The sequence below is a fragment of the Mobula hypostoma genome, chromosome X1 (genome assembly GCF_963921235.1).
Source record: "Mobula hypostoma chromosome X1, sMobHyp1.1, whole genome shotgun sequence".
In the NCBI taxonomy this organism is placed as follows: domain Eukaryota; kingdom Metazoa; phylum Chordata; class Chondrichthyes; order Myliobatiformes; family Myliobatidae; genus Mobula; species Mobula hypostoma.
In genome coordinates this window covers 61,566,719-61,586,088 of record NC_086128.1, presented here as the reverse complement: position 1 = coordinate 61,586,088, position 19,370 = coordinate 61,566,719, and the positions used below count along the sequence as shown (strand labels likewise).

Sequence of the window (19,370 nt, the reverse complement as noted above, 5' to 3'; positions counted from 1 at the left end):
GAAAGGTGCAGCTGACTCCTATCGTTTCATATCGCCAAATCATATCGTTTCCTCGCGGCCCGGTGGCACATGCTTTGCGGCCCGGTGGTTGGGGACCACTGCCCTAACCTTATGGTTGCAGAGAAGTGGCTGATCTCGAACCCAGTGGTGTCACGCTCCCAAGAAAGCGAAGACGCTGGCGTGCTTTCCTTGTGCTGGCATCTACGTGCTGGGCCCGGGGCGCGCCGGCTGGTAATGTCAGCGCCCGGGGAACTTGAGGCTGTTGACTCTCTTTAGGCCTACTGCGGTGGGAAGACCACCCACCCAGGTGTCCCACCTCGCTCTGTGCACGCTGCCGCGTCAGCACCTCTGATCCATCCGGCGGGAGTGGTATCGCTGGTGAATTTTTACGTGCCTTTGGAGCTGTGCTTTGCCACGCAGTCGTGTGCGTGTGTGTGTGTGTGTGGGCGTGCATAGAGACAGGAGAAGGAGGTGAAGCACGCACACTTGAGGTGACGTGCACCTGCGTTGATGGCTGATCCGGTTTCGAACGCGGTGGGGCTCGAGTTCAGGGTGCCTGGCTCTGCCATGGCGGTTACGTGCAGTGGGTGGCGTGAGACGGTTTGGTTCCGACGTGACGTTTCTGAGCCGTCCCGCCCAGCAAGCCCCGATTTAACCCAGGCCCTAACCATGGGAGGACTTCCAGCGACCGGTTAACCCTCCGGCTGGTACGCCTTTGGTCTGTGGGAGGGAACTGGGGCACCCGGAGGAAGCCCACGCGGTCACGGGGAGAGAGCGTACCAGCTCCTTAAAGAGAGCGGCGGGAATTGAACCCGGGTTGCCGGTACCGTGGAGCGTGGCAAAATGGTGTCGTGGATCGAAGCAGCCGAGGACCACAGATCCTTTGAACGGAACTCTCATGCCAAATCTCCAGGGGCGGGGTGGGGAGTGGGGGGAAATGGACCGACACACCAGTCCACCCTCGGGGGACGCAGGCATCCGAAAACATTTCAGAATCAAAAATCGGGTTTAATGTCATGGGGACATGTCGTGAGCTTTGCTGTTTTATGGCCGTGGTCCATTGAGTTGTAATCAGAACTAATTCGTGCAGAAAGAGAGTGATGTAGTGTTCATGGGCTCAGTGTCCATTCAGAAATCTGATGGCAGAGGGGAAGAAGCTGTTCCTGAATCGTTGAGTGTGTGTCTTCAGGCTCCTGTGCCTCCTCCCTGATGGCAGAGGGGAAGAAGCTGTTCCTGAATCGTCGAGTGTGTGTCTTCAGGCTCCTGTACCTCCTCCCTGATGGCAGAGGGGAAGAAGCTGTTCCTGAATCATTGAGTGTGTGTCTTCAGGCTCCTGTACCTCCTCCCTGATGGCAGAGGGGAAGAAGCTGTTCCTGAATCGTCGAGTGTGTGTCTTCAGGCTCCTGTACCTCCTCCCTGATGGCAGAGGGGAAGAAACTGTTCCTGAATCGTTGAGTGTGTGTCTTCAGGCTCCTGTACCTCCTCCCCGATGGCAGAGGGGAAGAAGCTGTTCCTGAATCGTTGAGTGTGTGTCTTCAGGCTCCTGTACCTCCTCCCTGATGGCAGAGGGGAAGGAGCTGTTCCTGAATCGTTGAGAGTGTGTCTTCAGGCTCCTGTACCTCCTCCCTGATGGCAGAGGGGAAGAAGCTGTTCCTGAATTGTTGAGAGTGTGTCTTCAGGCTCCTGTACCTCCTCCCTGATGGCAGAGGGGAAGAAGCTGTTCCTGAATCGTTGAGTGTGTGTCTTCAGGCTCCTGTACCTCCTCCCTGATGGTAGCAATGAGAAGAGGGCATGAGTGCCTTATTGAAGATGTCCTGGATTCCGGAGAGGCTGGTGCGTTCACAACCCTCTGCGGCTTCTTCCAATGCCCCCGCATTGTCATCCGCCCCCCAGCCCATACCAGAAGGTGATGCGGCCAGTCAGAATTGTTCTGCGTGGTACGTCTGTAGAAATTTTGCTGGAGTCTTTTGTTGACGTACCAAATCTCGGTCAAACTCCTAACAGAGCCACGGGTGTGTCTTACTCGTAACTGCATCGAGATGTTGGGCCCAGGACAGATCTACAAGGCAGCCAGGGACTTGGAGCAGGATGGTCTCACGCCATCCTGACTTGGGGGTATCGCACCTTTCTTTCGTCGTTACTGGATCTAAATCCTGGAGCCCCTCCCCAACAGCAGAGTCAGCAAGCCTTCCCCAGGACTCTAGTGGCTCCCAGAGGCTGGCTCACGAGGGCAATATCAGACCAGTAGCAAAGGGCAGCCTTATCAGTGATACGCAGAAACTGGAGGTGATTCAATTGTTTACAGTCCTATGCACAAGCCTCAGGCACATCGGTATAGTGAGGGGCTTAAGGCTTCTTTATACTTATACTTTATTGTCGCCAAACAATTGATACCAGAGTGTACAATCATCACAGCGATATTTGATTCTGCGCTTCCCGCTCCCTGGATTACAAATATTAAATATTAAAAATAGTAAAAATTAGTAAATATTAAAAATTTAAATTATAAATCATAAATAGAAAATAGAAAAATGGGAAGTAAGGTAGTGCAAAAAAACCGAGAGGCAGGTCCGGATATTTGGAGGGTACGGCCCAGATCCGGGTCAGGATCCGTTCAGCAGTCTTATCACAGTTGGAAAGAAGCTGTTCCCAAATCTGGCCGTACGAGTCTTCAAGCTCCTGAGCCTTCTCCCGGAGGGAAGAGGGACGAAAAGTGTGTTGGCTGGGTGGGTCGTGTCCTTGATTATCCTGGCAGCACTGCTCCGACAGCGTGCGGTGTAAAGTGAGTCCAAGGACGGAAGATTGGTTTGTGTGATGTGCTGCGCTGTGTTCACGATCTTCTGTAGCTTCTTCCGGTCTTGGACAGGACAACTTCCATACCAGGTTGTGATGCACCCTAGAAGAATGCTTTCTACGGTGCATCTATAAAAATTAGTGAGGATTTTAGGGGACAGGCCAAATTTCTTTAGTTTTCTCAGGAAGTAAAGGCGCTGGTGGGCCTTCTTGGCAGAGGACTCTGCTTGGTTGGACCAAGTCTGGTCATTTGTGATATTGACCCCGAGGAACTTAAAGCTTTTGACCTGTTCCACTTGCGCACCACCGATGTAAATTGGGTCATGCGGTCCGCTACTCCTTCTGAAGTCAACAATCAATTCCTTCGTCTTGCTGACATTGGGGGATAGGTTATTGTCTGCACAGTACTATAGTAATTTTACGTATTGCACTCTCAAGTCATCAATTTTATTGTCATTTGAACCACAACTGCTGGTACAGTACACAGTGAAACGGAACCAACGTTCCTCCAGGATCATGGTGCTACCTGAAACAACACAAAACCGCACTAGACTATGTAAAACAACACAAAACTACATTAGACTTCAGACCTACACAGGACTACGTAAAGTGCACAATACAGTGCAAGACAGTACAATAATTAATAAACAAGACAATAGGCACAGTAAAGGACAAATTACAATATAATAATAAATGATGTAAATGTAACTGCTGCTGCCACAAACAAAAACAAATTTCACGACACGTGAGTGATGATAAACCTGATTCTGATCTGGGTCTCTGTTGTGGACTGAGAGTGGGAAGGGAGGGCAGGGAGAGGGGAATCGTGGTTGGGAAAAGGGGAAGGAGAGGGGACTCATGGTTGGGAAAGGGGAAGGGAGAGGGGAATCATGGTTGGGAAAAGGGGAAGGAGAGGGGAATCATGGTTGGGAAAAGGGGAAGGGAGAGGGGAATCATGGTTGGGAAAAGGGGGAGGGAGAGGGGGAATCATGGTTGGGAAAAGGGGCAGGGAGAGGAAAATCGTGGTTGGGAAAAGGGGAAGGAGAGGGGAATCATGGTTGGGGAAGGGAGAGGGGAATCATGGTTGGGAAAAGGGGAAGGGAGAGGAGAATCATGGTTGGGAAAACGGGAAGGGAGAGGGGGAATCATGGTTGGGAAAAGGGGAAGGGAGAGGGGAATCATGGTTGGGAAAAGGGGAAGGGAGAGGAGAATCATGGTTGGGAAAACGGGAAGGGAGAGGGGAATCATGGTTGGGAAAAGGGGAAGGGAGAGGGGAATCATGGTTGGGAAAAGGGGAAGGGAGGGGGGAATCATGGTTGGGAAAAGGGGAAGGGAGAGGAGAATCATGGTTGGGAAAACGGGAAGGGAGAGGGGGAATCATGGTTGGGAAAAGGGGAAGGGAGAGGGGAATCATGGTTGGGAAAAGGGGGAGGGAGAGGGGGAATCATGGTTGGGAAAAGGGGCAGGGAGAGGAAAATCGTGGTTGGGAAAAGGGGAAGGAGAGGGGAATCATGGTTGGGGAAGGGAGAGGGGAATCATGGTTGGGAAAAGGGGAAGGGAGAGGAGAATCATGGTTGGGAAAACGGGAAGGGAGAGGGGGAATCATGGTTGGGAAAAGGGGAAGGGAGAGGGGAATCATGGTTGGGAAAAGGGGAAGGGAGAGGAGAATCATGGTTGGGAAAACGGGAAGGGAGAGGGGAATCATGGTTGGGAAAAGGGGAAGGGAGAGGGGAATCATGGTTGGGAAAAGGGGAAGGGAGGGGGGAATCATGGTTGGGAAAAGGGGAAGGGAGAGGAGAATCATGGTTGGGAAAACGGGAAGGGAGAGGGGGAATCATGGTTGGGAAAAGGGGAAGGGAGAGGGGAATCATGGTTGGGAAAAGGGGAAGGGAGAGGGGAATCATGGTTGGGAAAAGGGGAAGGGAGAGGAGAATCATGGTTGGGAAAACAGGAAGGGAGAGGGGAATCATGGTTGGGAAAAGGGGAAGGGAGAGGAGAATCATGGTTGGGAAAACAGGAAGAGAGGGGGAATCATGGTTGGGAAAAGGGGAAGGGAGAGGGGAATCATGGTTGGGAAAAGGGGGAGGGAGAGGGGAATCATGGTTGGGAAAGGGGAGGGAGAGGGGGATCATGGTTGGGAAAAGGGGAAGGGAGAGGAGAATCGTGGTTGGGAAAACGGGAAGGGAGAGGGGGAATCATGGTTGGGAAAAGGGGCAGGGAGAGGAAAATCGTGGTTGGGAAAAGGGGAAGGAGAGGGGAATCATGGTTGGGGAAGGGAGAGGGGAATCATGGTTGGGAAAACGGGAAGGGAGAGGGGGAATCATGGTTGGGGAAGGGAGAGGGGGAATCATGGTTGGGGAAGGGAGAGGGGAATCATGGTTGGGAAAACGGGAAGGGAGAGGGGGAATCATGGTTGGGAAAACGGGAAGGGAGGGGGGAATCATGGTTGGGAAAAGGGGGAGGGAGAGGGGAATGGTTGGGAAAAGGGGGAGGGAGAAGGGAATCATGGTTGGGAAAAGGGGCGGGGAGAGAGGAGGGAGTGGGAAACATCAGAGAGACATTCTGTAATGATCAATAAACCAAATGTTTGGGAATCAAATGACCTTACCTGGTGTCTCAGGGCTGGGTGTGTCTGCACCCCCACGACCCCTGGCTCTCCTTCTCTGCCACCTGTCCCCCACGTTCCACCCTTGCCAGTCCCAACATCCTTTGCTCCCGCCAGATTTACAAACTCGCTCTCCACTCCACCCTGACAAATACAGTACTGTGTGCAGAAGTCTTAGACACGCCTGGCTATATATATGTGCTGAAGACGTTTGTACACTACTATATTTTCATGTTTTATTAGTAAGTTGTCAATATATTATATGATGTTGAAATAACAGTAAATAACAGTAAATGTCTTGGTTCCATAATTGTCATGGGATGTTTCCCATAGTGGGGGAATCTGTGACCAGAGTAAACTCAGAGTAGAAGGGCTTCCCTTTAGAACAGGGATGAGGATGATTTTGGCCAGAAGGCGGTGAAGCTATGGAATTCATTGCCACAGATGGCTGTGGTTGAAAGGTTAATCCTGCATTTTTCCATTGGCAGTATATTGTTTGATCACCTATCCCTTGGAGAGTCCCTGCGTATAATACTTTAAACAAGGTAGAAGGTTGTTGGGTAATACAGATCCCGAATTCCTTCAAGCAGGCATCACCGGCAGATAGGGTTGTAAAGAGAAACCTCTGGGCACATTGGCCTTCAGAAGACCATGAGATAGAGGAGCAGAATTAGGCCATTTGGCCCATCGAGTCCCCTCCGCCATTTCATCATGGCTGATCCATTTTCCCTCTCAGCCCCAATCTCCTGCCTTCTTCTCGTATCCCTTCATGGCCTGACCAATCAAGAATCTATCAACCTCTGCCTTTAAATATACATAGTAACTTGGTCTCCACAGCTCCCTGTGGCAACACATTCCGCAGATTCAGCCCTCTCCGGCTAAAGAAATTCTTCCTCATCTCCATTCTAAATTGACGTTTCTCTGTCCTGAGTCTGTGTCCTCTGGTCTCAGACTCCCCCACCATTGGAAGCATCCTCTCCACATTCACTTCCAATATTTGATAGATTTCAATGAGATCCCTATCTTGGTCTTCTGAATCCCAGCGAGTACAGGCCCAGAGCCATCAAATGTTCCCTATATGACAAGCCTTTCAATCTCCAAATCATTTTCGCGAACCTTCTTTGAGCGCTATCCAACGTCAGCACATCCTTCCTCTGATAAGGGGACCAAAACTGCTCACGGTTCTCCGTGTGAGGCCTCACCAGCGCCCTATAAAGCCGCAACATTTACATCCTTGCTTCATAAATCAGAGCATTAAATACAGGAGTTGTAAAGTTATGTTGAAGTTGTATAAGACGTGAGGCCAGATTTGCAGGATTGCGAGCAGTTCTGTCACCTACCCAAAGGAAAGATTTTTTAAAAAAGAGTTTGGGGAAAATTTACAAGGATGTTGCCGGGACTTAAGACCTAAGTTAAAGGGAGAGGGAAAATAGTTTAGGATTTCATTCCTGGAACGTCGGAAAATGAGAAGAGATTTGATAGAAGTATACAAAATTATAATGGGTATAGATAGTGTAAATGCAAGAAGGCTTTTTCCACTGAGGTTAGGTGAGGCTGTACCCTCTGGACCTAAACTTCTGCCCCCACCCCCCATAGGAAACATCCTCTCCACACCCACTCTATCTGTGTCCTCTGGTCTTAGACTCCCCCACTATAGAAAACATCCTCTCCACATCCACTCTATCTGTGCCCTCTGGTCCAAGACTCCCCCACTATAGGAAACATCCTCTCCACATCCACTCTATCTGTGTCCTCTGGTCCTAAACTCCCCCACTACAGGAAACATCCTCTCCACATCCACTCTATCTGTGCCCTCTGGTCCTAGACTCCCCCACTATAGGAAACATCCTCTCCACATCCACTCTATCTGTGTCCACTGGTCCTAGACTCCCCCACTATAGGAAACATCCTCTCCACATCCACTCTATCTGTGTCCTCTGGTCCTAGACTCCCCCACTGTAGGAAACATCCTCTCCACCTCCACTCTATCTGTGTCCTCTGGTCCTAGACTCCCCGACTATAGAAAACATCCTCTCCACATCCACTCAATCTGTGCTCTTTGGTCCAAGACTCCCCCACTATAGGAAACATCCTCTCCACATCCACTCTATCTGTGTCCTCTGGTCCTAAACTCCCCCAGTATAGGAAATATCCTCTCCACATCCACTCTATCTGTGTCCTCTGGTCCTAAACTCCCCCAGTATAGGAAACATCCTCTCCACATCCACTTTGTACTGATCTTTCAATATTCGATAGGTCTCGATGAGATTCTGCCCTCCCCACCGTCATTCTTTTAAACCCCAGTGAGTAAAGGCCCTTTGCAACTATATGTTAACCCTTTCATTCCCCACATCATTCCCTTGAATCTCCTCTGGACCATCTTCATTGCCAGCACAGTCTTTCTTCGATCAGGGGCACAGTGCTTAAAGTACGGTCTGTCCAGGCCTTATAAAGTCTCAGCATGTCATCCTTGCTCTTACAGTCTAGCCCTCTCGAAACGAGTGACAGCATTGCATTTGCCCTCTATCGGAGTTTCTGTTGACCTCTTTTCCAACTGCAGGCCTGCACACCACAGAGTCCGGCGGGGAAAGGAAAGTACAGTATAGAAACAGGCCCTTCGGCCCATCTAGCATGTGCCGAACCATTTACAACGGCCTCTGGAAATGAATCCTATCATTGCCTTTGCCTTCCTTGCCCTGTTCCTAACCAAGGTGCTGGACCAGAGCTTAGAGATCGTAGGTTAAGGGGGAAAGGTGAAGTATTTAAGGAGACCTCCTTCACATGGATGGTGTGGAAGGAGCTGCCAGTGCAAGTGATAGATGTGGGTTTGATTTCAACACTTGAGCGAAGTTTGCATAGGTACGTGGATGGGAGGTGGTATGGAGGGCTATGGTTTGGGTGCAGGGTTGATGGGTGTTGGCAGATTAACAGAATAAGGACCTGTTTCTGTGCATTAATGCGCTATGACTCTGTGAGGTACTTATTGTAGGGGTGGCGGGGGGAGTTTTTTAAAAAAAAGTTTGACGTGGAGACACTGGGTTCACGACCGGACGCTTGGTCAGAGGTGTCACGGACAGGAAGACATGCCAGCGGTCATCAGCACGTTCAGACCGCTGACGTGACGAAGGTAATCCTCCTCGGGCGTATCCGAATGATACCGTGCCCGCCGAACTGCGGTGGCTGATTGAAAGGTGCCTCGCTCCTCTTGCAGGGGAAGTGCACGGAGCTAGCATGTGAGCTGGACCTGAAGACCCGTTCCTTGGAAGTTCGCGATGCGGAGGTGGCTGGGTTGCAAGAGGACGTCGAGGTACGTGCGTTTTGCGATTACCCGCTGCCTGTTTGTTTTTTTGAGTTACGCCGCAGAGCAATCCCCCGGTTTAACCTGAGCACATTGACCAATTAACCTATCAACCCCGGTGTGTCTTTGGACTTTGGGAGGAAACCAGAGCACCCAGAGGAAACCCTCGCGGTCACGGGGCGAGAACGTACAAACCCCGAACAGGCAGTAACGGGATTACCACCTGCCTTCTCCCCGTAACCTTTCAACGCCCTGACTAATCGTAAACCAGCGAGTTGTTTGTTATGTCTCCCCTCTCGCTGTCAAACGGGGACACCTCTTTCTCCCTTATGAGGGAGAGAGGGAGCCTGTGGTTGTCAAATACCGGGTGAACAGTGTAGTCTTTGGGGGTACTGCAAGCCTGTGTCTTTGCTGATGCTTTGCTGCACGCTTGAGTGCTCGGTGGTGGGTGCCGATGCTTTTTTCCCCCGGCTGGTGGGGGTGGGGGAGGGGGATTACGCGGGCAGGGGGGTGGGGTGGCTTTGGGGTTCTAACATTTAACTGTCATTCATTCTTTGGGGGCTCTCCTCTGTTTTCGTGGATGTTTTGCAAAGGAAGAAACATTTCAGGATGTGTATGGTATACGTTTCTCTGACATTAAATGCATCTTTGAAACCCTTGACCTGGCCCAGACAGCCGTCTGTGGCAGTCAGTTCCACAGATTCACCACCCTGTGGATAAAGGAATCACGTTTCCAAAGGGAGCTCCTTCTCTTCTGAGGCTGTGCCCTCTGGACCTAGACTCCCCCACGATAAGAGACACCCTCTCTATCTGGATCTTTCAATGTTCAACAGGTTTCAGTTGCGATTCCCTCCCCCCCCACCCTTTTCATTCCCAGGATAATTCTCGTGAACCTCCTCTGGACCCTCTCCAATGCCAGCACGCCCTTTCTAAGATCATCACCACCATTACGTGCCCTGTCGTATGACGTCACCACACTCCCACCGCCCCCCAATACCAGATGGTGATGCAGCCAGTTACAACACTGTCTATGGTACGTCCGTAGAAACTTGCAAGTGTTTTTCGGTGACAATCCAAATCCCCTCAAACTCCTTATGAAATATAGGGCCGCCTTTGCAGATGCATTGACGTGTTGGGTGCCGGTTAGGAGCTCCTCGGAGTAGGGCGGTGTGTAGGAAGGTAATCAGAAGCTTAAAGCAGTGGTGTGTTGAAGGTTTGGCCATTAATGATGGAACCCAGCAGCCTGGGGAGTATGGATTAGGGCAGAACTGAAGGAGTACAAGGGCTTGCGAGGTATTTGGGGGAAGGTGTATACTGTGATGGTTACCATATGGTATGATCTCGTAGAAAACGTTCCGAGTGTTAAAAGACTTGAGCAGATTAGATATGACAAATGCAAACACGAGGAAATCTGCAGATGCTGGAATTTCAAGCATCCTTGTAAGCGGAACAAGTGCTACACATGCCCTTACACTTCCTCCCTCACCACCATTCAGGGCCCCAGACAGTCCTTCCAGGTGAGGCAACACTTCACCTGTGAGTCGGCTGGGGTGATATACTGCGTCCGGTGCTCCCGATGTGGCCTTCTATATATTGGCGAGACCCGACGCAGACTGGGAGACCATTTCGCTGAACACCTACGCTCTGTCTGCCAGAGAAAGCAGGATGTCCCAGTGGCCACACATTTTAATTCCACATCCCATTCCCATTCTGACATGTCTATCCACGGCCTCCTCTACTGTAAAGATGAAGCCACACTCAGGTTGGAGGAACAACATCTTATATTCCGTCTGGGTAGCCTCCAACCTGATGGCATGAACATCGACTTCTCTAACTTCCGCTAATGCCTCACCTCCCCCTCGTACCCCATCCATTATTTATTTATTTATCTCTCTCTCTCTCTCTCTCTCTCTCTCTCTCTCTCTCTCTCTCTCTCTCTCTCTCTCTCTCTCTCTCTCTCTCTCTCTCTCTCTCTCTCTCTCTCTCTCTCTCTCTCTCTCTCTCTCTCTCCCTCCCTCCCTCCCTCCCTCCCTCCCTCCCTCCCTCTCTCCCCCCCCCCCCGTTTGTCCCTCTCACTATACCCCTTGCCCATCCACTGGGCTTCCCCCTCCCCCTTTTCTTTCTCCCTGGGCCTCCTGTCCCATGATCCTCTCGTATCCCTTTTGCCTATCACCTGTCCAGCTCTTGGCTCCATCCCTCCCCCTCCTGTCTTCTCCTATTATTTTGCATCTCCCGCTCCCCTTCCCACTTTCAAACCTCTTACTAACTCTTCCTTCAGTTAGTCCTGACGGAGGGTCTCGGCCTGAAACGTAGACTGTACCTCTTCCTACAGATGCTGCCTGGCCTGCTGCGTTCACCAGCAACTTTTATGCATGTTCTTGGATATGGCAAAGTTATTTCCCGTGGTGGAGGATTCCAGGACAAGAGGGCATGACTTCAGGATTGAAGGATGTCCATTTAGAACAGAGATGCAGAGAAATTACTTTAGTCAGAGGGTGGTAAATCTGTGGAATTTGCTGCCACGAGCGGCTGTGGAGGCCAAGTCACTGGGTGCATTTAAGGTAGAGATAGACAGGTTCTTGATTAGCCAGGGCATCAAAGGGTATGGGGTGAAGGCAGGGGAGTGGGGATGACTGGTAGAATTGGATCAGCCTGTGATTGAATGGCGCAGCAGACTTGATGGGCCAAATGGCCTACTTCTGCCCCTGTATTTTATGATCTTATATCGCTGTAACAGTGCCGGTGATCTGGGTTCAATTACACCGCTGCCTGTAAGGAACTTGTACGTTCACTCTGTGTGACTGAGTGGGTTTCCTCCCACATTCCAAAGCGTGGGTGTAATCGGGCAGCACCGTTGTCTCAGTCTGTTACTAAAGGCGCTCCTCTGTTCAGCCAAGGTGGTGTGCAGAGGGTGAGAAACGTTGTCCGGAATGGTCAGGATTTTCCGTAGGGTCCTTTGTTCTACCACAGCCCCCAATGTGTCCAGTTTGACTCCTATAACAGAGCCAGCCTTTCTAATCAGTTTATTGAGCCTCCTGGCATCACCCGCGTTGGTGCCATTGGCCCAACACACCACCACGTAGCAGATTGTCCTGGCAACAGCAGACTGGTAGAACATGTGAAGGAGAGGCCTGCACACTCCAAAGGACCTCGGTCTCCTCAGGAAGTAGAGGAGACTCTGGCCCTTCTTGTACACAGACTCTGCGTTGGTGCTCCACTCGAGTCTGTCATCCAGGTGCACCCCCAGGTACGTGTAGGTCCTCACCACATCCACGTCCTCACTATCTTTTCTTTTTAAATCTTTTTATTGAATTAGTACACAAAAGGTAAAACATATAGAAACTAATATACTGTTGCAATATAAATTTACAAGAGATATTAATGCATAAAAAATAAATGCAAACAGTGCAGTTTAGTTACAAAATAACGAGGTAATATAATAGTATACTAATTTTCCATATATATATATCAATAAAGAGAAGAAAAAACACAAAACAAGACCCCCCAAAAAAAACCCCACCGTGCAACTAAACTAAAAAGCAAAGCAAAGCAATGGGCTAACTCGGTAACAAGTAGAGTTAAACAACTTAAAACAATCACGTCCTCAAACCCGACCTCCATTAAAAACAGTTAAAAAGCAAGAAGGGAATGAAAATATGGGCAAAGAGAGAAAAAAATTACATTAAATGAAAATGTTGAATAAAAGATCTCCAGGTCTGTTCAAGTTTAACTGAACTATCATAAAGATTACTTCTGATTTTTTTTCGAATTTAAACATTGTTGGGGCATTAATCTCCTTCCAATGTTGTAAAATACGTCTTTTCGCCATTAAAGTAAGAAATGCAATCATTCTACGGGCTGAAGGGGAAAGATTACTGGAAGTTTTAGGTAATCCAAAGGTAGCAGTAATAGAATGGGGAGAAATATTTGTATTCAATACCTTTGAGATAATATTAAAAATGTCTTTCCAAAAAGTTTCCAGAGTAGGACAGGACCAAAACATACGAGTTAAAGAAGCTATCTCCCCATGACATCTGTCACAAAGACTTCCGGTAGAGCTCGTGGAGTGAAGTCGTGTTCTTGACTCACTGCATTACCTGTGAGCTTTATCCTATGATCAGCTACATTTAAGCTAACTTTTAAGGCACCGACTTTTACAATACCTTGCAACGGATTGCTATTATATATTTGGATGTATTTAAGGTCCGGTATGTCTAAGAACGGGAAAGACGACAAACCTCCGGTTAAACGGAAAGTTACCAACCCCCCTCCGATTGAACCAGCGGTAACTATGCAAGCTATATCGGATCTGATTCGTGCAGAAATTTCATCTAAACTGCAGAAAATCATCGATGAGATTGATAAAATGAAAACATCTATCACGGAACATCAGACTGCCATATCTAATCTCCAAGTATCCACGCAACAGAATGAACTCAAGATGGGGAAAATTGAAGAAACAATTACTACAATGAAGAAAAAACTTGACTTTCTTACCTTTAGAAATTCTAATTTAGAATGCAGAATGCGACGTCAAAATATAAGGATTATTGGTCTTCGTGAAGCTGTCGAATCTAATGACACTATAAAGTTTTTCTCTCAACTTTTAAAAGATTCATTTCCCACCTTATTTCCTGATCAACCACCACTATTGGATCGGGCTCACAGAGTCCCATTATATTCGCCTAAGTCAGATAAACCGCAGCATGTTATTTTACGATTTCATTATTTTCAAGACAAGGAGAAGCTGCTTCACTTTGCTCGACCTAAAGGTTATATTGATTTCTCGGATCTCCGCTTTCGATTGGTGGAGGATTTTAGTAAACAGGTTCGATATCAATGTGTCTGTTACAGATCCGTGATGTCGCAATTCTACAAGATGGATTTAAAACCAGTGTTGCTTTATCCCGCAAGTTTGAGGATTCGATTGTCTGATGGCTCTTCCCGTTTTTTCGACTCTCCGTCGGAAGCCCAGAGTTATCTGGATCAACATTTGCCTTCAACATCCTAATCACACTATTAAATCATCTCTGTTTGATCGGAGGCAGTTAATCTGTGGGGTTTAATTTCTTTCTTTTGCTCTATATGAGGGCAGAAATGTTTTTTTTTCGGTTTAATTAATATGGTTGCCAAAACTTTTTTTTTAACTGCGTCGTTCCATTCTTCTTCCCTGGGGATTCAGGGTGGCCATTCCCACAGCATCATTTTACGCACATACCTGGAGGCCTTAAACTTTGTAGTTTTTAAACGTACTTTTTGTAGTTTTTTTGGCTAGTCTATGCTGATATTTCATTTTCCTGTTTAATTGTACGGTCTGTTGTATATATATTCTTTATATATTCCTGTTTTTTCTTTGTATTATATCGTTTTCGTTTTAATCGGTGTACTTTTTTTTACTCCTTTACTGTTTTATAACTTTAGCTGATCTTTTTACATATACACTTTTTATTTAGTGAGCGTCTATCGGAAGTCATGGGGGTAGATCTAGTGCTTGCTTCTTTCTGGCTAGTCTATCTTAGATTTAGCTTTGGGGTTACGGGGTGGGGGGTGGGGGGCTTCACTTTTTAGTTTTTCTTTCTTCTTGGGCTACTTATATTATTGAAGTATTTGTCGCGTTCTCTTTCCCGTTATCTCTTGTTTATTCTGTTCCCTTTCTGGGTTCATGGGTCGAACCTATTGTCAATCCTCCTTTATTTGAGGGTTGACTTTAGGGATTATGGAGTCTACTATTAATTTTGTCTCTTGGAATACTAACGGTCTTAATCATCCAATAAAAAGGAAAAAAATCTTTAAAGTATTCCGGAGACTTAAAGCACATATTCTATTTTTACAAGAGACCCATGTGCGGAGGGGGGACAGATTACGTTTTTTTAAGTTCTGGAAGTGTCAACACTTTCATTCGAATTCCAACGCCAAAATTTGAGGAGTTTCTATTTTTATAGATCCCTCAATCACTTTTGTGCAACACGATATTATTTCTCATCCGAATGGTAGATTTCTATTGGTTAGTGGTTTACTCTTTAATAAAAAGGTAGTTTTGGTTTACGTCTATACTCCAAACCTGGACTGTCCGGAATTTTATAAATCATTATTTAACTTGTTCCTGAATTTGAATGAGTTTTCACTAATCTGGGGTGGAGATCTTAATACTTGTTTATCCCCATTATGGACTGTTTGGCTCCTATACGGACCCTACCCAATAAATCCGCAACCTTGATTTATTCATTTCTCTCAGATTCTGGGTTGACGGACATTTGGCGATTTTTGCATCCCCAGGAAAAAGACTTCTTTTTTCTCACATGTTCACCATTCCTATTCAAGAATTGATCATTTTTTTTATTGACTCTCGTCTTATTTCTTCAGTGGTTAAATGTGAATATGACTCTATAACCATTTCGGATCATGCTCCACTTAAGCTTTCTATTAAAATATCGGCCAACACACAAAATAATAGACAATGATGTTTTAATTCGTTGCTGCTTCAGGACTCAGATTTTGTTAACTTTATGAATGAACAGATTGATCTCATTTTTTGCAATTAACTGTACGGAGGATATATCCATGAACACCCTTTGGGATACTTTTAAAGCTTATGTTCGTGGCCAGATTATCTCGTACTCTGCTGCTTTGAGGAAAAGGTTGAAGGAGGAGGAGCTGGTTCTTGTGGACAAGATTAAGGAAATTGATAAGAAATATGCGACAGCTCCCTCTGAGAAGTTGTATGAACAAAGAACTGAACTTCAAATGGAACACAGTTTATTACTTTCATCCTCGATTGCAAATCAATTAATGAAAACAAGAAGCGAATTTTGTATACATAGTGACAAAGTTGGTAAACTGTTGGCTAATCAGTTGAAGACTAACTCTACTAAATTTCAAATTAATCAGATTTATAATCAAAAAGATTAACTGACACTTGATCAAGCTGAGATTAATCAATCCTTTTTTGACTTTTATTCCTCTTTATACCAATCAGAGTCTCCCAAGAGATTCTAAACATATGTGTGACTTTTTAGATAACCTAGATTTCCCTAAGATTTCACACGATATATGTTCTATGTTAGACACTTCCTTTACCACTGATGAGACTGAGAATGTTATTTTTTCTATGAACCCGGGGAAAGCTCCTGGTCCTGATGGGTTTACCGTGGAATTTTATAAATTTTTTGTATCCTCATTAATCCCTTGGCTATTCAGGGTTCTGGAGGCCTCATTAAAACTTGGTAAACTACCCAAATCCTTTTATAGAGCATCGATTTCTTTAATATTAAAGAAGGATAAAGACCCTGCTCAATGTGCATCTTATAGACCAATATCCTTGTTAAATGTTGACTCTAAAATTTTTTCTAAACAGACTAGAAAAAGCACTTCCTTACATTATCTCGGAAGACCAAACGGGTTTTATTAAAAATCGTTATTTTTATAATATTCGTACACTTTTAAACATTGCCTATACCCCGTCACAAAATGATCCTGAATGCGTCATTTCCCTAGACGCTGAAAAAACCTTTGACAGGGTCGAATGGCCTTACTTATTTAAGGTGCTTGAAATGTTTAACTTCAGCCCGAAATTTATATCCTGGATCAAATTGTTATATCATTCTCCTATGGCCTCAGTTCGTTCTAACTCTTTAAATTCACCCTTTTTGCCTCTTTTTCGAGGTACCAGACAAGGTTGTCCTCTTAGTCCTTTATTATTTGATATAGCATTAGAACCTCTTGCAATTGCTATTCGAGAATCTCCTAACATTATTGGTATAACTCGTGGTTTAAAGTCTCATAAAGTATCACTTTATGCTGATGACTTACTTTTATATATTTCTAATCCTCAAAAATCTACCCCTGCAGCTTTAGATTTATTAGCACAATTTAGTCTTTTTTCAGGTTATAAGTTAAATCTCAATAAGAGTGAACTTTTCCCAATTAATAAACAAGTTCCCTTATATCAGAACCTGCTGTTTAAATTGGTTAATAATCATTTTTCATATCTTGGGATTAAAGTTACCTGTAAACATAAGGATTTATTTAAGACTAATTTCCTCCCCTTAATTGACCACATTACACAATTTCCATTTAAATGGTCTCCACTTTATCTAACTTTGGTGGTATTAATGCTGATAAGATGTTTATTCTGCCAAAATTTTTATATATATTTCAGGCATTACCGATTTTTGTTCCAAAATCCTTGTTTGACAAAGTTGACTCTAAAATTTCTTCATTTATTTGGCAAAATAAAAACCCGAGACTGGATAGAATACATCTACAGAAAGCTAAGAGAGATGGAGGCTTGGCATTACCTAATTTCAGATTCTATTATTGGGCAATTAATGTTTGACACATGAAATTTTGGTAACTTGACCAAGACACACTACCCATTCCTAAATGGGTAGTATTGGAATTACAATCTGCTCAAGGTTACGCACTTGGCTCCATTTTAGGTTCTTCTCTTCCTTTTGATTTGAAATACCATAAACAGTTTTGTAACCTGATAGTTAAATATACCTTATGCATTTGGTTTCAATTCCAAAAATTTTTTGATCTTAATCAATTTGGGCTTGCGATTCCTATTTTAGGCAACATATTCTTTCCGCCTTCCTCTATGGACTGTGCCTTTCAAATTTGGAAGACTAATGGTATATCACGTTTTTTGGATTTATTTTTAGATGGTTCCCTTATGTCTTTTGAACAATTATCTAACAAATATAACTTAGCAAGAATGCATTTTTTTTAGATATCTCCAAGTTAGAAATTTCCTAAATACCATACTTTCTTCCTTTCCGGCGTTACCCCCTGCATATATTTTAGATACTATAATTAACCTTAACCCGTGTCAGAAAGGTGCAACGGCTATTATTTATAATACTATTATGAAACTTAGGAAAGCTCCATTCGATAAGATTAGGTCCGATTGGGAAAAGGAATTGGGCTTTATTATTCCGGCGAATGACTGGGTGCATATTTTACAACTAGTCAATACTTCCTCTATCTGTTCCAAACATTCCCTAATTCAATTTAAAGTTGTTCATAGAGCACATATGTCTAAAGATAAATTAGCTCGTTCTTATTCTCATATTAACCCTCTTTGTGATAGACGTCCTCACTATCGATAGTAACAGGGAGCAGTGTAGGCTTAGTCTTAAAATCCATCACCCGCTCCTTTGTCTGACTGATGTTGAGCTGCAGATGATTCAACCTGCACCGTTTGACAAAGTCCTTCCCCAAGGCCCTGTATTCATCCTCCCGTCCTCCCTTTATACACCCAGCTATTGCTGAGTCACCAGAGAATTTCTGCAGATGACATGACTCAGTGTTGTATCTAAAGTCCGAGGTATACAGGGTGAACAGGAAGGGAGCCGATACAGTCCCCTGTGCTGCTTATAGCCGTGTCTGACACACAGTTCTGAAGCCACACAGACTGTGGTCTGCCATTCAGGTAGGTTACTCAACATAGGGTTGCTGAAATATTACTGAAAGGTTAAATACACGTTCTTCTGCTCTTCTCTTCAGTGTTCTGTAATCCCAGTAGGTTCCCAGTCCTTATTTGAGGGTAGTTTCGTCGGCTCGTTTCCTGCGTGGGACGGCTACAATAACTTGACTTCTGTCCACAGAGACTGACTAAGATGATTGACGAGTTGAGGCTCGGTACAAGCCATCAGAGTGGAGCATTTGAATTGCAACACGCCAACCCTTACAGCGGGAACGTTCCAACAGCACCTTCTGCCCATCCGGAGCTCCTGTTCGGCAACCCGTACTTCGAGAGAGGTAAGTGGCGTCAAACTTTTTGCCCTGCCTTGCATTCGATTCAGGCGTACTTTGCTGTTGGAGCAGTTGCTTGCAATGGCCACCTTATTCGGTTTCTCTTGTAGACCTGCTCGTTAATGCACATATCCAATCAGCAGCAACTCCGTGCATAAAAGCATGCAGATGTGGTCAAGAGGTTCAGTATTGTTCAGAACAAGACATCAGAATGGGGGGAGGGGTGATAAACGTGATCACAGTGGCTTTGACCGTGGATTGATTGTCGGTGCCAGATGAGGTGGTTTGAGTATCTCAGAAACTGCTGATCTCCTGCGATTTTTTTTTAGATTATGAGAACACTCAGTCCTCTTTTATTGTCATTTAGAAATGCATACATGCATTAAGAAATGATACAATGTTTCTCCGGAGCGATATCACAGAAAACAGGACAAACCAAAGACTAACACTGACAGAACCACATAATTATAACATATAGTTACAGCAGTGCAAAACAATACCATAATTTGATGAAGAACAGACCATGGGCACAGTAAATAAAGTCTCAAAAGTCCCTGAGTCGATCGGCTCCCGAGTCCCTGATAGCGGCGGCAAAAGGGAGAAACTCCCTGCCATAAACCTCCGGGCACTGTCAACTTGCCGATGCCTTGGAAGCAGCTGACCACAGCCGACACTGAGTCCATCCGTCCAAAAACTTCGAGCCTCCGACCAGCCCCTCCGATACAGCCTCCCGAGTGCCATCCTCTGCCGAGCACCTTCGACCTCACCCCGGCCGCTGAAACACGCAAAGCCGAGGATTCGGGGCCTTCCCCTCCGTAGATTCCAGTTACCACACAGTAGCAGCGGCAGCGAAGCGGGCATTTCAGAAGTTTTCCAGATGTTCCTCCGTGCTCTCACGTCCATCTCCATCAAATCAGG

General features: G+C 46.0%; 1 protein-coding gene across 2 annotated transcripts in view; it reads left to right on the top strand.

Annotated features, from left to right (window-relative positions):
* LOC134340437 (tax1-binding protein 1 homolog) overlaps nucleotides 1-19,370 on the top strand; it is a 150,874-nt gene that overhangs the window by 106,202 nt on the left and 25,302 nt on the right. For both annotated transcript variants that reach the window (XM_063037673.1, XM_063037674.1), the window contains exons 12-13: nucleotides 8,610-8,705; nucleotides 18,305-18,458. In XM_063037673.1, coding sequence (XP_062893743.1) covers nucleotides 8,610-8,705; nucleotides 18,305-18,458 — 250 coding nt within the window. The remainder of the gene's footprint in view (nucleotides 1-8,609; nucleotides 8,706-18,304; nucleotides 18,459-19,370) is intronic.